Here is a 16,632-nt window from a genome sequence, read left to right as displayed (position 1 = left end):
TTTTAAAAATGATTACGATGATGCAGGTGCCATGGGAGGACCTGAGGTATCTGTTTGGCGAGATCATGTATGGGGGACACATCACTGATGACTGGGACAGACGTCTCTGCAGGACATACCTGGAGGAATACATGCAGCCCAACCAGGTGTGTACATGTGCTTGTGAGAAGAAGGCACAGAGAGGGAAACATAAATGCTATCATCGACAGGAAGAGAGTCGGGTTTGGCAGACGTGGCGACACACACACACACACACACACACACACACACACACACACACACACACACACACACACACACACACACACACACACACACACAGCAGTGTTCCAGCAAAAGAGTGAGAACTGGCTCTGCTGCATACATGTCCACTGTCTTTAACTCTGCTATTCAGAGTTATGGACACTGTGGGTTGAGAATCAGCTCCTGTCTTCATCAGCTGTGCCAGTATTTTGAGCCAGAGACTGAACATGCAAACCAAGGAGTGTCTGGCAATCGGACGTGCCAGATTTAGACCACTGTAGGACCTAGCAATGTTGGCTGCCTGGGTTGGGACCAGTTTATGTTTTGTTCTGTGTTAGAGATCTGAAGCTAAAAATCTTCGTCATGTTTGTTTTTTTTCTTCCCATTTCCCAGTTTGACCGGAAGCTTTCTTTGGCTCCTGGGCTCTTCGTCCCCTCCAACCTGGACTATCAGGTAACTGGAAACATCAAGTTTGAGGAAACTTCTTAACATTTTACTGGTGTGAACAGAAATCCAGCTGCATCCTGGTATGGTGGGGGTTTTTTTTCAATACCTGCAAAGCAAGTCATTACTGAACTATTAGTGAGTTCAGTCAGCCGTACCTGGATAAATAAATACAGCATCATTAATGATGAATATATAACAGTAACAGATCAATGGAATTCACTCGCTTTTCCCCCCCCCCACATCTCCAGGGCTACCATGATTTCATAGATGAGATGTTGCCCCACGAGAGCCCAGTGCATTATGGGTTGCACCCCAACGCAGAAATTGAATTCCTGACAGTGACATCAGATAATCTCTTTCACACTCTGCTGGAGCTGCAGTCTCCTGATGCCGTGATGGGGGAGGGGGCCTCACAGACGCTGGAGGAGAAGGTTGGATTGGTTTTGTTTTTCTTGACACAAGTTCCAAAAAGCAGCAGCTGATTATTGGAGAAACACAGTGGAGAGGAGCACATCAGCAAATCTAACAACTTTGGCAAATTCATTTCCTGTGCTCTTACTTTTTATTCACTACACACACACCTTCAGGTGAAAACCGTTTTAGACGAGGTTCTGGAGAAGTTACCAGAAAAATACAATATGTCCGACATCACGTCCAAGACAGCTGAGCGGTCCCCATACATCCTGGTCTGCTTCCAGGAATGTGAGCGCATGAACACGCTCATCTCTGAGATCCGACGCTCGCTCAAGGAGCTTGACCTAGGACTCAAGGTGTGATTACACAACATTTATATGAATCTCACATGACTCTCAATTATCCTCTCTATCTGGGAAATGCTTAAACAACAAGCTTTGGGTGAACTTTGAGACTAAAAAATCACCAACATCAATCCTGCAGAATTCCTTCACATGATGACATGCTGCAGGACATGTACTGTATGTTAATTCAACGGTTGTTTTGTTCTTTGTTTGCCGTTTTTTTTAGCAGTCATATTTTTGAACTACTGTAATGTACTGAAATCACTTCACATCACATGGTGTCACAGATTTAACGTGGTAATGATTAGCAGACGTTTAAAAATAAATGCAGTAGATGTAGCAATTGCTACATGTGTTATTCAGAGTGACGTGAAAGTAAAACATGTCTGTCTCAGGGTGAACTGGCCATCTCCTCCGAGATGGAGAAGCTGCAGACGGCCCTGTTCTTTGACGATGTCCCCGACACCTGGACCAAGCTTGCTTACCCCTCCATCTACAGCCTGGCTATATGGTTTGTGTGTGTGTGTGTGTGTGTGTGTGTGTGTGTGTGTGTGTGTGTGTGTGTGTGTGTGTGTGTGTGTGTGTGTGTGTGTGTGTGTGTGTGTGTGTGTGTGTGTGTGTGTGTGTGTGTGTGTGTGTGTGTGTGTGTGTGTGAAAAGATGCAACTAAGAAACTTTAACTGCAGCAAGTAAAGTAACTGTTATTACAGTGTCCATTCCTCACAATTCGATGCTTAAATACGTAGTAATGTGTTTACTATATGTATACTAACAAATCTTTCTGTGTGTCAGGTACAACGACGTGCTGCAGCGTTGTAAAGAGTTGGACAGCTGGACTCAGGACCTGTCTCTGCCCAGTGTCATCTGGCTGTCTGGTCTTTTCAACCCGCAGTCGTTTCTCACTGGTAAACACAAATTTACACACAGATAAGAAATATAGAAAAAAAACCACACACATGTCGCAGTACTGTACTTTTGTACGCATAGGCACCTGAGTAATGGAGCAAGTGGAGCAAATGATCTGCATTATACAGTTGTGGGGGCACAGTTGTGCATCATACAGTCCCCAGAGTAAGATGGGTATATTTGAGCAGCCACTATCAGTGATCATTTTATTATTTTCAGCATCTGACATTAACAAGTAATAGAAAGTCATACATTTGTGGACCACTGTTTGATTTGGTTCAAACCAACACAACGCTGATCCATTGGAGCGGACAGACAGATGGAGCTTTTCTTCGCAGAGTGAAAGTGTCTGGATATTTCATTCATCCAAACTATTTGTATTTTGTTGCCGTCATTAGAATGTGAAGATGGCTGATGGAGGGAAATCTATGAATAGAAGGTTTAAAATTGTTCAACTGGGTTTAATTATCCAACTCATATTGTGATATGTTGTAAGGCTATTTAATTGGTTCCTTGTTTGAGCAGTCGTAGACTGCAACCTGTTCTTATAGATATCATTTCAACCAAAGTAAAAGAGTCTGATCTTCTGCTGTTTACATTTCCATGGTTCCATGTCATGAACACAATTCTCAGGCTTTTTCTCTAACCCAGAACCTTGTGGCTGGAGATGTTCTTCCTTAATGGTCTCATTTTGTACTTTTAGGAACATCTCTTCAGAGTCACATGTTTCGTGTTGGGGGGGGCGTTGCACCCATCTGAGGTCTTAAGCTCCTCCTGCGCACAGACTCAACAAAATGACTCCTCCCCTGGTCGGCTCTGTGTTCTTCCTTAATGGCCTCCCTTTGTGCACTTTTCCCACTCACCCGCCTTATTTCGCCTCTTGACACAGGCAGATAAAAAAAACTTTCTGTGATGTCGCTAATGTCACAGTTTTAGGGTTTGAAATGAAAGGGGGGTCGATTTAGGTTTGTGGTCTCGAAAACTGCTCATCCAAAAAACTTGGCGCTGCACCTCCTGGGGTCCTCAGAAATACATCCAGCTCATTTTGAAATGAATGGGATGAGAAGTTGTGGAGAATATCGATGGACAGATGGACAGAGTTGGACGAGGGCAGGGGCTGTTTCTTGACATAGTCCAGGTTAGGTGGTGTAAAGGTAAAGGACATTTTACAGCCCCATCCATTTTGTATCTTCCTAGGATTCCTCCCCCCATTTTCAAGACATAACCAGGTGTCCATGCTTGCATGTTAACATTTTCATTACTCCTCCCCTCATCTTTTGGCCCTTGCACCTTCCCAGGTGTCCTTGTCATTTAGTCCTCTGTCTGTTCACCCTGCTCATGCTCTTCAGCGGTGATGCAGTCTCTGGCCCGGAAGAACGAGTGGCCCCTGGATAAAGTGAACCTGACAGTGGACGTGACCAAGAAATTCAAGGAGGAGTTCAACCAGCCTGCCAGAGAGGGAGCATACGTGTATGGACTTTACATGGAAGGTAGTCGAACACCGTCTTTGATTTCCTCTCTGTTGTTCGGCCCCTTCCTTGTTTTTGCCTCTCCACTGAACCCATATCCGTCCACAGGCGCAAGATGGGACACTCAGGCCGGAGTTATCACCGAGGCCCGTCTAAAGGAACTGACCCCCCCCATGCCTGTCATCTCGGTCCGAGCAGTGCCCAACGACCGCCAGGAGACCAGGAATATCTACGAGTGTCCGCTCTACAAGACCAAGATCAGAGGACCCACGTACGTGTGGACTTTCAGCCTCAAAACCAGGGAGCGGCCGGCCAAGTGGGTTCTGGCCGGAGTGGCTCTGCTGCTGAGCGTGTGAGAGATTGGAAGGGATTTCATTTTCGCTGGACAAGGATAGATGTGTGTCATGTGTTAATAAGGCACAGTGCGATATCAACATTTTACTGAATGATGGAGGCATAATCACAGGAAGAGAATCGGTTTCCTGTCTTTTTATTGAAAAATGATAAAATATACAGAAAGAAATGCCAAAAAGAAATTCACGCTCTAGATCACAGTTAGAACTGAAAAAAGTCAAAGCCTGTTTTCTAACAAATCAAATCTACAAACTACAAGCAGGAGAGAAAGGAAACAACATCCGACAGCGCTGCCTCAGTAGAGCGGCATTCAAGTGTGTTTCATTTCGTAACACTTGTACCTCTTACAGTATGTTATGCATCAGTTCTAACGGCACATTGAACTACACAGGTCAAATCATTCTGTCCACATCACAAGACAACCTCCGATTGTCTTTTTTATCCTTCCCTCCTTCACAGTACACATGGGTGTAGTATTCATCCATTCAATAATAATAATAAAAAAAAAGATTTAACAAAAGAAATGTGTGTGTGCCAGCTGTTTTTCAAACTGGAGATTCTAATGCACATACTGTAGCTCAGATACCGTACGTGCTGACGAGTCAAAATCATTCTAGTTTGGCCTCTGTGTGCATCTCGGTGCGTGTGTGTGAGCGCGCTAATGTGTTTCCTAGTCACTGTCGGACCAGTCGAGCTCCATCATGTCCATGGCGGCCGTCGCCATGTTGATCTTGGTTCCATGCCGCACGCTGCAGCTCTTCACAGAGTTCTGATTGGACGAAGACCGCATGCTCACCTGCACACCCGAGCGGCCGCGCACGCCCACCTCCCCTCTGATCTTTTGGCCGATAGCCTCGCTGAGGTCACCTCTGACGCCCTGGACCACCACTCCCACGTCACTCCGGCGACCCCTGACCCCCAGCTCACTCCTCACTCCGTGACCCACCACCTTCACCCCCAGGTCGCCCATGTCCATGTCCATGTCCATGTCACCCAGTCTCTCCATGTCCCCCATGTTGTCCATGTCTAAGGACAGCATTTCCCCCAAGCCCCCCAAACTCCCGTGGAGACCCTTGAACATGCTCGGGAGCCTCCCTCCTTCCATCCCTCCCTCCATCCCTTTCTCATTGAGCCTGTCCCCAAGCTTTTCTATCTCCCATCCTCCCTCCTTCTCCCTCTCCCTCTCCCCTTCTGCCTCTCCAAACCCCCCGGAGTATCCTCGGACTATGGTCGTCACCCTACTCCTCTGCATGCCTCCTCGCTCCCTGTCCCCCTCCTCCCACGTCCTCTCCTCCCTCTCCACTACACCGCCCGGGAAGCTGCGGAGCGTCACCTGCACTCTTCCTCCCTCTAAGCTCCCACTATCGTGTCTCTCCCGCTGCCCCCACCCTTTCTCCTCCAGGGTCCCTTCCTCCTCCTCCTCCTCCTCCTCCTCTCCAAACCTCCCCTGCAACCCTCGGAGCATGGTGTGCAGCCTCCCGCTGTCGAGCGAACCCACCCCCCTTTCCAGCGACGCACTGCTCCCCCTCTCCGTATCTCCGTTGCTGAGGGTGCGGAGGAGGGAGCTGACGCCGGCGCTGCTGACCCCCGTGCTGTTGGAGTCCTGAGAGTGCGAGCGGAAGAAAGAACCAGAGGAACCGATGGACATCGGTGTGAAGAACTGTCAAAGTCAGAGAGAGAAGAGGAGGGGCCGAGATCACAAAAAGGTCTTACGTGATTTTCCTGTCACTGATTTTCATTTCCTTGATTCCACATGTACTCACTGGTGAGATGTTTGATCGCTCCATGAGTAAGGAGGTCGGACTGGGGGTCATGTTGGACCTCTCCATCAGCCGCTCCTCCCACAGCCTGAGCCTCCTCTCCCTCTCCTCCAGCTCCTTCTCTTTGGAGTACAGCTCCCTCTCCAGCTTGCGGAGACGCTCCAAGGTCGACTCAATTTCACACCTGTGGTGTTTGCACACGGAGCACGGCCACCGACAGAATATCAGTTTTCTGTTGTGACTTTTCTACAGGCATGCGTGGCTGTGACTCGTTTTAACTGCAGATTTACTGCAGCCGCTTAATAGACAAATAACCGATTCAGTTTCGAAAAAGTTTCAGAAGCACGTGCATGTTGTTATTAAGATTTCTTTGTCTCCATCCGTGTAGACCACTCTTAAGATCACCCACAAAGTGTTTGTGCAGTATGTACAGGTGATGTAGGGCAACCGTTTTCTTTTTCTTTTCTGGGGGTTCTGACAATGCAACCCGTGCTGTGTCACATACATAATTAGTTAAGCATTCCCGCAGAAAGAATACATTATTGCCTCTGAAAATGTGTCACCAGTGAATCATATTCCGCTGCAGTACCATGAGCTACCACAAGAGGTCACTGGTGGGATTGGTGACAATGAACACAATCAGCTCTCATAGCAACTAAATATAGGCAAGGGATCTGACGCACAGCCATACCTCCTCCTATGTTGTTGCCATACCTCCCTGTTCATTCATCCCGCCCCTTCACCTTCTTCACTCCCCCCTCCCCTCTCCTTGTCCAAGTTTTTCCACCCATACCCAAAAACTTTACCCTCAGAATTGATTGCCTCGCTGTACTCTTGTTAAATATGCACAGAATCTCGCACCTTCCCTCCTCTGCTCCATCCACCATATCTCTCTCTCTCTCTCTCTCTCTCTCTCTCTCTCTCTCTCTCTCTCTCTCTCTCTCTCTCTCTCTCTCTCTCTCTCTCTCTCTCTCTCTCTCTCTCTCTCTCTCTCTCTCTCTCTCTCTCTCTCTCTCTCTCTCTCAGCCCGGTCATCTTGTCTACTCTTGTTTCCCCTCTATTCACCAGAGTTTTTAGATTTCACTTGGACCCGATACATTTCTGTTGGTCCCCGAGCTTCTCCTCTTCCTCAGTTCGTACGCGATTTCTCCACCACCTTCTCCCCTCTGTCGCCGGAGAGCGAGGGCAGAGTGGAGAAGAGGAATCTCTTTCACTTTGGACACTTTCCAGAGGGCTTATTATAGACTGAAGTAGAGTACAGGGTCACACATTCAACTTCTCTCCTGAGCCTTAGAGTCCACAGAGCTTTGTGTGTGTGTGTGTGTGTGTGTGTGCGCGCGCGCACGTGCATATTGAGTTAAATTTAAAGCACAGTAAACTGCATTTGTAGACATGACACCTCGTGCTCAGACACAGTGCACTAACTCACTGCTTTCTTTTGGATGTCTACAAAACTGTGTGTGTGTGTGTGTGTGTGTGTGTGTGTGTGTGTGTGTGTGTGTGTGTGTGTGTGTGTGTGTGTGTGTGTGTGTGTGTGTGTGTGTGTGTGTGTGTGTGTGTGTGTGTGTGTGTGTGTCTGTGTCTGTGTCTGTGTGTCTGTGTGTGTGTGTGTGTGTACCTCCACTGGTCCTTGTTATGTAAGAAGGAATTACACTGGTCCGGTAGTCTGCTGTCGTTGGCCATGGTCTCCAGGGTTACCAGCACCTGCTTAAACTGTGGACGCTCCTGTAGGTACATTGATGCACACGGGTCAAATTAACAAGCAGACTTTTATTTATTTGTTCATGTCTTTTAAAGTCTACAAGTAAGGCCTGGTATTATTTTCAGTAAAATGATCTGTCGTCACTTACCTTTGGCTCTGCTTGCCAACATTTCCTCATCAGCTCTGCAAAACTTGCTGGACAGCTGGTGGGGATGGTCAGCCTCTGGATTGTGCCGACACAGACAAACAGAAAAGTCACAACTAACCTTGTTATTTTTTTGTTATTTAACCTAAGGGTGTGAAATAGACGATAAGGCGCGGTATGCATTGGGACACTGATGGCGTGTGATTGGGGTTTTGACCAACGGGTGACGTCACCGTGGGTTACCACTTGTTGGAAAGACAAGAAAGTAACCCCACAGCGGCTGCCTCATTTTAAATCAAATGATGATAGATTCTGATTGGTTCTCAGCAGTAACTAACTAACTTTAAACCAAACAATAAGAGCACAGGGGGGGGGAAACTGATACACCTGTTTTAGCAAAATGCAGGTAAAGTGCTAAAGGAAATGTACAGCTTCGGTCCCTCTGACTGATGAATATTCAATGTAAAAATAACCATAACTATTCTAATTCTTTCAGAAAAGATGCATGATTTTATGTAGAAACACATCAGTTGAAACAAAAAGCTAAGAAACTATATCTTCACGGCCTTTACAAAACCAGCACTTATCCAGGGGTCAAGCATTTCTTGAATGAAAAATGTGAACTCTAGACAGATGGTTTGACACAACATGGGAAAACATCTTTCTATAAAACTGTTCCCCCCGAAAGGTCTGAATGAGCCCAGACAGCTCCACAGCGCCGTGCAGTGAATGGAAACAGTTTTCTGTGGGGATTAATCCCAAAATATCACGGAGTGGAGAGAGGGCAAGTCAGAGGGTCAGGAGGAGGTATCGCAGTGAAGGGGAAAAATCGGAGGGAGACTGGGAAAGGAAAAGAGAGAGCGAGAGACAGTGAGTTATTTAGGGAGAGTATTTGGAGATTAGCCAACAGCTACGCAGGAATCATGTTCTCAGAGTTGTTTGTTGGCCCCTGATGTGAGGGTGTGTGGCCTGATGGAGGGGGGTTCGCGCACGTCAATAACTGAAACCCATGCACTGTATAACCATCATCCCCCACCACCCATAAACCTCTTGAATCAACCCTCCTGTTGCTGCAGTCTTTCTTCTCCTCCCTCTCTTTCTATGTCTCTCCCTCTCTCTCTCTCGTAAAGGCTTTAGCCCGGGGGGGGGGGGGGGGGGGGGTCTGGCCGAGCTCCACTGCTGTGTATCCAGGCCTTACAAGAGCAGAGAACTGACATCAGGCCTAAAAATACCCAGCCTCAGCCTCACCAGCTCACAGTGGAAACCATGAGAGCATCGCATTGTTCCTGCAGCCTTCTGGAACTCTGGTGGGTCCACAGGGTGTTTCGAAAAGGTGTGTTTGTTTGTGTGTGTCTGTCTGCTTGCCGGTCTCTGTGCTCGTGCGTGTGTGTGTGTGTGTGTGCATGCGTGTGTGTGTACGTGCGTGTGTGTGTGCGTGCGTGTGCGCACGTGTGTTACCTCTTGTTTTTCCACCACCAGCCATGCAACCTGCAGCCCCTCGAAGCCTTTGAAAGGAACCTCCCGAGTCAGCATCTCCCACAGCACCTGGTCACAGAGCAGAGACTGTGTCGGTTCACTCCAACACACACACACACACACACACACACACACACACACACACACACACACACACACACACACACACACACACACACACACACACACACACACACACACACACACACACACACACACACACACACACACACACACACACACACACACACACACACACACACACACACACACACTGCGTCGTGCTGTAGATCCACATACAGTATATTCAGGTCGGATTCCTTTTTTAAAGCTTTCTTTGATATCTGAATAGAGAAGTTTGATTTCTGGCCTCATGACACTGACGTTTGACACGGCACTACCAACTCACCACGCCGTAGGAGTAGGTGTCGCAGGTCTCGGACACAGGCAGGCTCTGAATGACCTCAGGGGCCATCCAGGGGAACGTGCCCACCACGGTCATATGGGTGGTGTGGGAGAGGAACTTGGAGGCCCCGAAGTCACAAATCTGAAATGTCACCAGAGACGGAGACAACACTAAGGGCAACTCGGATATATAAGCTGTGTGCCCGAACTGAATGAAAACGACGTGGTTGTCCATAAATCACGAGGTCACTGTTACGAACCTTCAGCACTTTGTCTGCTGTCATCACCACTGTAAATGAAAGAACAGAGAGACCAGTCAAATCTGTGTGACATGAAATCATATTGTACTACAACCTACCGACGACATGACACAGAGAACCCTTGAGATTCGGGTCATATGTTACCGTTCCGTGACTTGAGGTCTCTGTGAATGACTTTGACTGGAGCTTCTGCGTGGAGGTAATGCATCCCTGAAAGAAAAAGGACAATTCGGCCGCAGCTTCATTATTTTGGGCTCAGCTCCAGAAATGCCCTCGATGAACTCGGGCCAAAAGTGTTTGGCTAACGACAACGTTTGAAAAGAAAAATGACCAGAAATAGAGAGGATGAAATACAAAAGGGTTGTTATCCTCAACAGATTGAATATGATGAGGCTCATCTGAATTTATGCAAAAGCAACTGATGGTTACAGATGCCGTTTGTGACTGACTACTGTTTAATCACCTTAACCTCATCACGGAGAACATCTGAAAAAATAAATCTGTTTATTAATGACTTACTAATCCTTCCACCGGAGCATTCAGCAATGGTGACATTTGCTAACTTTTTTATTTATTTATTTTACTTCCAGATTGTTTAAAGAAATCTTATTTCTACTGTATGTTTGCACCACATGCCAAAAGTTCATCAGCTGAAGTAACAATATATTACGGTGTCTTGGTACATGTAAACAGCATGTGGGTGCTGAACATACACAAGTTAGAGACAGTGATTAAAGTGACAAACTGTTACCTCTGACATGTGTGTAAAGTATAACAAAGTACAGGAGCCTGGTGATTGTAACTCTGAGGTGCTGGAGCCTTGAGACTATGTGATGAAAAGAAAAACCATGATAACACATGGACGTTGTATCAGTTTTATATGATACATTCTAGCTTTTACCTTTGGCGATCTGTATGGCCCATGTCATGATCTGCTCCATGTCCATCTCCTCGCTCTGCTCACTGGAGAGGTACTCGTACAGAGACCCCGCACTAGCATATTCTGTAAGAGCGTAGCACAGAGAGAAGCAGCTGTCGATATTAAAAGAAAAGTTATTCAAAAAAAAAGATGTCAATCCACACACAACGACACACTCTGTACAATGTGTCCATGAGCAGAATGAATGGATGGAATACAGACGTGTCCATAGACTCCGTTCCACCTGTCACACTGGAAACACGTCTATTTTAAAAAATCTTTAAGAAAATAAATATCTGCTCGTATAATTCAGTTCATGACGCAGCTACAGCCTTTTCTAAAAGAGCTGACAATTGACATAACCCGAGTGCTTCTCTTTTACTCGTTGGGACGCTTGCTGCAGCGCAGAATATACTGTATAAGTGAGAAACATCACACACACAACATTCTCAACATTCACACCGTGACTGTCGGACGCAGATTACAGATTACAGATTATAGATTATCTCTGAAGGTTCCTGTAATGTCTGGTCGTTCAGGGAGACCAGTGGAAGACGAAAGACACTGTCCAATGACAGGCCTGTGTAGCCCAGTGGGTAGAGACGCTTCTGTGCCATCTCCTGACCCAACCGTCACTTATGTCGACTGGGCTGTTTTTATTTTTAACAGGCTTTGTACTTGGTCAGACTCAACTGGAGCGAGAAACTATCGCCAGACAAGTCTGTAGTTGCGCGTCGGTGCTGTATCGTAACCGTATGACTCTGTCCAGGCTTACTACCGCATCCAAACATGCTGGTCTCAGTTACAGATGTCCTGCCAGGAAACACGGCACGAACCGGTGCACAGACTACACACATCCATACTTCAAAACACACACATAAACACTGGTTCGGCCCATCTGAGCATGTGCTAACGTGAGTGTGAGTGGCACGTCGAGGATCGAATACACACACACACACACAAACTGCCTTGACCCCAACCCCACCTAATGTTGCTAATTTCAATTTGACCAAGATAAACCCTGTCCTGAAGAAGACAGGGATTGAACAACCATGTAGACCATTGTAGAATGTATGTTCTTGTGAAATAAAGGATATATGGTTCACACACTCACACACACACACACACACACACACGGTCTGACCTGTGACAATGCCATAGTTGGGAGATTCCAGCACAGCTCCATAAAACTGAATGATGTTCTTGTGACTCAGGACACTGAGAATCTCAGCCTGGACGAGGAGAAGAGAGAAAAAGAGAGAAACACAGGGACAACATCATTAACAGACAACTTCAGTTTTCCCATATCTGACACTGGTGACCTTTAAGAAAATAATCATTCCTAATCGGCTGTAAAAAAACTAAAAGTAGGCCTTGTGAAGTCAAAACTAAATTCTGACATCCTCTCTGGGACGTCCTGACCGAGGTGTGAACCGCCTCCATACCACAGGTTGAGTCCAAACAAAGACCTTTCACACTGCCGCGACAAACATACCGTTAATCTGAAGTGACACACACTTCAGGTCACCACCTTTGTTTGAATATGGGGCTGCAACTATGGTATTTTCATAAGCGATTAATCTGTTGATTATTTTATCGATTAATCGATTAGTTGTTTGGTCCATAACAAGTCATTAAATGGTTAAAAGATGTTGATTGTGTTTCCCAAAACTCAAAGATGATGTTTTGTTTTGTCCACACACCAAAGATATTTAGTTTACTGTCATAGAGGTGCAAAGAAACCAGAAAATATTCACATTTAAGAAGCTGATATCAGAGAATTAAGACTTTTTTTTTTCATGAATCGATTAATCGATTATAAAAATAGTTGGTAATTCATTTTGTAATCGATGATTAATCGATTAACTGTTGCCGCTCTATTTGAATACGTCGATTATGTGACTGCTGCTTGACTTAACACCACTTTCATGAAATCACAGAAAGAAATTGCATCTGAAAATCTAAAATATTTTCCGAAGAAATACAGTAGTTTTTCTTCTAATGAGCAGTTTAGCTTTTTGCTTCATTGCCATGTCTTGCGTGTGTTCTGTTATCGGTGAGCGCAAGCATTTGTGCTTGTTTGTGTGCATGCAGTTTCAGATTTGCGAATACATACAGTACAGTTACACAAATCCTGTTGTTGAAGAATGTTATGACAAATACATGTTTTAATACCTTCAGTATTGCGTATGATGTACATTATGTCCCACAGATAGTGGGGAGGTCCGAAGGCCTCTGCAGGAATGCCTTAGATCAGGATGTTTTATGTATTATGTCAGGAGTTGCCATCTTGTTTGGGAGAAGATGTGCCGTGAGACGGTCACCGTTCTAATAACAAACCTGACATGACGTCCTGTGACCCAGACTTGTCGTCTCCCCCTTCCTCCGTTGGTATATAACACTGAAATGCTTCTTTGATACTGTAAGCTTTTTGGTTTGGCCGTCAACATGTGAGCTGGACCAAGAATCTTCCCTGTCGACAGACATGAAACTCAAATATTCAAGTAAGGACAACTGAGGCTCATCCAGTTCGCTCTTTTTATCCGCCACCGTGAACACCGATAAGAGCTTCAGGCATCTTTCATCAAACATCCGTGCACATGGGAGTTTTTTCCTTCATCAACTGTATTTAGAGATATATTGTACTTCTTTATCCACTAATTATATCTTATAACTGGCTACCTACAGGTTACTTTTCTAAAAAAAAACATGATCAGTTTAAAAAGAGGAGGTTTCAATATTGACTCAAATACAGCATATGAAATGAACCACCTCAATTAACAATGTGTTTATAAGTAATGGGTAATAACATAACACAGAGGTAATTCTGAATACTTTTGATACTTTATCAAACATTTAATCGTAATGCCTGAGTGCTTAACTACATAGTATGGTGTCATTATTACTGTGTGGTGTTTCTCCAAGATCGGTTGAAATATGATTTTTATCTGAGCATGTTTGAAGCTTCCATTAGGTCACATTAAGTGAGGCAGGAGAAGATTCACCACTAATCCACTCAGCTGCGGGTTCTCCCATGATCCATCAGTTTGTATTTACACTTGAACTGCACGCACACGCACGCACGCACGCACGCACGCACGCACGCACGCACGCACGCACGCACGCACGCACGCACGCACGCACGCACGCACGCACGCACGCACGCACGCACGCACGCACGCACGCACGCACGCACGCACGCACGCACGCACGCACGCACACACACACACACACACACACACACACACACACACACACACACACACACACACACACACACACACACACACACACACACACACACACACACACACACACACACACACACACACACACACACACACACACACACACACACACACACACACACACACACACACACCGTTTTACACCCTGCATGTGTTTGTGTGAGACAGTGAGCATGAGTGAAAAAAAAGTCAAAGTATAAATCAGACTCCTTTCAATAACCTTTGTGATTCTTTTTCCCCCTGAATACTCGATTTCATGTCCATTGCCTTGTTTGAAACCCGCCGTCACAACAGTAACTCTGTGGCCCATTCACCCACAGGTCGCCCTGATCTCCTGACACTGGCCCGTGAACCTGCGCCACCCCGGTATTAATAATATGGAAGGAAGTTATGTTTGGACCAGCGTCGGGGTCACACTCAGCAGGGGACTGCGGGGTCTTAAAGCCCCGGATCACCACACACTCAATGGGAGGAACAGGGGGAGAGAGCTGGCATGAATAAAAAAGTTCTCCATCCACAAACAGGGGTAGGAGGAGGGGGGGGAGTGTGGTATGTTTAAGATAAACACATGTTCAACGGCGGAGAGCAGAGGGAGGAGGGGGAGGGAGGGTGTATGAGTTCAAATAGAGAATCTGGGAAATTAATGGAAACTGATTCATGTAGGAGTTAAGGGGAGTGATATGCCACTGATGTGCTTTGGATATTAATAGGGTTTTTTTGCTCAGTGTGTGTGTGTGTGTGTGTGTGTGTCTCTTGCCCCCTTACCTCCTTGTCAATCTTCAGAAGCTTCTTCACAGCCACCTCCTTGTCCTGGGATATCCAGAGGGCTCTGTAGACACTCCCGAAGCTGCCTCCTCCACAGTTCTCATAGAAGAGCAGGTCCTCATGCTTTATCCGCACAAACGACGAGCCAGGGGACGCCATGGCATACTGACTCACGCACGCACGCATGCACACACACACACACACGCACACATCCACAGAGCTCAAGTCCCTACCGCCGCTCCAAGAGTAAATACAAATTCACAGATCCGTACGGAGAGAGTGAGGGGTAATAAATGAAGAGAGGAGGGGTAGTTTCCTCTGCGGGGTCGGGGTGGATGTTGTCAGTCGGCAGAGGAGGTTGTCGGAGAGAAGAAACCAGAAAGTGCTGGAAAAGAGAGAGAGAGAGAAGTTTGTCGTCCCCCCCCCCCCTGTGAGTCAGGGAAAGTCGAAGCCCCCACTGTGTCACCACAAGACAAGGTATTACATTGCCTGATAGCGGCGATCCAGTGTAACTGCAACACAGAACAGACCCACACACATACACACATGCACCGCAGAGCGTGAAGATGAAGGGGAGGTGAGTGTTGGAGTGTGTGTAACTCATGGTTTGTAGTCAGTGAGTGCAGTCAGCCTGTAGACACACTGTTCAAATATGGTCACTGGCATCCAGGGCATTCCTTCTTCCTGGATAACTGTGGCTATATTAAGATCCACACACACACACACACACACACACACACAGATATACAACTCTAACCTATGCTGTGTCAGACATAGCAAATCAATCAGCAACAAGGAGGACTGCCACGGATACCTAAATCCATCTCTCTCTCACACACACACACACACACACACACACACACACACACACACACACACACACACACACACACACACACACACACACACACACACACACACACACACACACACACACACACACACACACACACACACACACACACACACACACACCAGAGAAGCCAGACAGGGACAGTGTGTGTTACTCAGCCCAACGGGAATGACCCGGTGACATCATCACGCAGGACAGCCGCCCTCACATCACTGTGCAGGGACAGGTGAGATCAGCTCGGGGGGAGTCGGGACGAGTCTCAGCCGTCGACTGGCACTGTGTTTTCAAAAGTGGACCGCGCAGTGATTCATTGAATGGATGAACAAAGAGGACAGGAGAGTTTGATGGAACAGAAAAGCTTTGCTGATTGAAATGCAAAGAGTCAGGGCAGCGCTACGGAAGAGGTGGCAGTGATGGGGTCATTTCTCCGGGAGGCATGAATGTGCTCAGCAATCCGCTGGTTGCAAAATAGGATATTTTGGTCGTAAGTTTGGAAAAATGTGGCTTTAGGGTGATGTGCCAGAGGAAAGGTGAATAATTAGAGAGGCGAGTGGTGCCGGGGCGGAGGACATGTGGTGGTCTCAGACGGACAGAGGTCATCACGGGCAGTATGGTAGTCAGTGTTGATGCAGCATCATTCACTCACCACTCCTCATCTGGTGCCTCCAAGCCTCCAAGTGATGCCACTTGAGTTATTTTTCCAGACCTGACAACAACAGAGCTACAGAATATATTATGAATGAAAAATAGATAACAGTGCCCGAATTCTTCCAATCTTTACCCTGTTTGGATGAGTCAGACGTGTTCCTGTCTCTTCCTGTAGTTCCCAAAGCAATGACATTTTCACCTATTTCCACAGCAGACGTCTCCAGTCGCTGAGATTTCTCTCCACTGGATCTAAGCGCTGAACAGGCCGACAGCCC

General features: G+C 46.6%; 2 protein-coding genes across 4 annotated transcripts in view; one reads left to right on the top strand and one right to left on the bottom strand.

Moving 5' to 3' along the window:
• Positions 1 to 4,797, top strand: part of dnah9l (dynein, axonemal, heavy polypeptide 9 like) — a 35,344-nt gene extending 30,547 nt beyond the window's left edge. The window contains exons 82-89 of the mRNA XM_035635873.2: positions 27 to 146; positions 637 to 696; positions 939 to 1,121; positions 1,278 to 1,460; positions 1,844 to 1,959; positions 2,240 to 2,352; positions 3,703 to 3,843; positions 3,931 to 4,797. Of these exons, the coding sequence (XP_035491766.2) occupies positions 27 to 146; positions 637 to 696; positions 939 to 1,121; positions 1,278 to 1,460; positions 1,844 to 1,959; positions 2,240 to 2,352; positions 3,703 to 3,843; positions 3,931 to 4,178 (1,164 nt within the window). The 3' untranslated portion in view covers positions 4,179 to 4,797. The remainder of the gene's footprint in view (positions 1 to 26; positions 147 to 636; positions 697 to 938; positions 1,122 to 1,277; positions 1,461 to 1,843; positions 1,960 to 2,239; positions 2,353 to 3,702; positions 3,844 to 3,930) is intronic.
• LOC118311755 (mitogen-activated protein kinase kinase kinase mlk-1-like) lies at positions 4,297 to 16,632 on the bottom strand. Of its 3 annotated transcripts, none has more exons than XM_035635871.2 (13): positions 16,491 to 16,632; positions 16,356 to 16,430; positions 14,857 to 15,021; positions 11,988 to 12,075; positions 10,826 to 10,927; positions 10,069 to 10,134; positions 9,925 to 9,953; positions 9,669 to 9,806; positions 9,242 to 9,328; positions 7,787 to 7,861; positions 7,555 to 7,661; positions 5,940 to 6,120; positions 4,297 to 5,836 (listed from the first exon to the last, which is right to left on the bottom strand). In XM_035635871.2, exons 3-13 carry the CDS (start codon positions 15,013 to 15,015, stop codon positions 4,847 to 4,849), a joined length of 2,022 nt encoding a protein of 673 aa, XP_035491764.1. In that variant the 5' UTR covers positions 15,016 to 15,021; positions 16,356 to 16,430; positions 16,491 to 16,632; the 3' UTR covers positions 4,297 to 4,846. The 3 variants fall into 3 exon arrangements, with proteins under 3 accessions (XP_035491764.1, XP_035491762.1, XP_035491761.1); XM_035635869.2 differs by having other exon boundaries at positions 16,356 to 16,415; XM_035635868.2 differs by lacking the exons at positions 16,356 to 16,430; positions 16,491 to 16,632 and having other exon boundaries at positions 14,857 to 15,272.

This window comes from Scophthalmus maximus, chromosome 5 (assembly GCF_022379125.1).
Source record: "Scophthalmus maximus strain ysfricsl-2021 chromosome 5, ASM2237912v1, whole genome shotgun sequence".
Classification (NCBI taxonomy): domain Eukaryota; kingdom Metazoa; phylum Chordata; class Actinopteri; order Pleuronectiformes; family Scophthalmidae; genus Scophthalmus; species Scophthalmus maximus.
The sequence above is the reverse complement of the archived record's forward strand: the minus strand, read 5'-3'. Positions and strand labels throughout refer to the sequence as shown.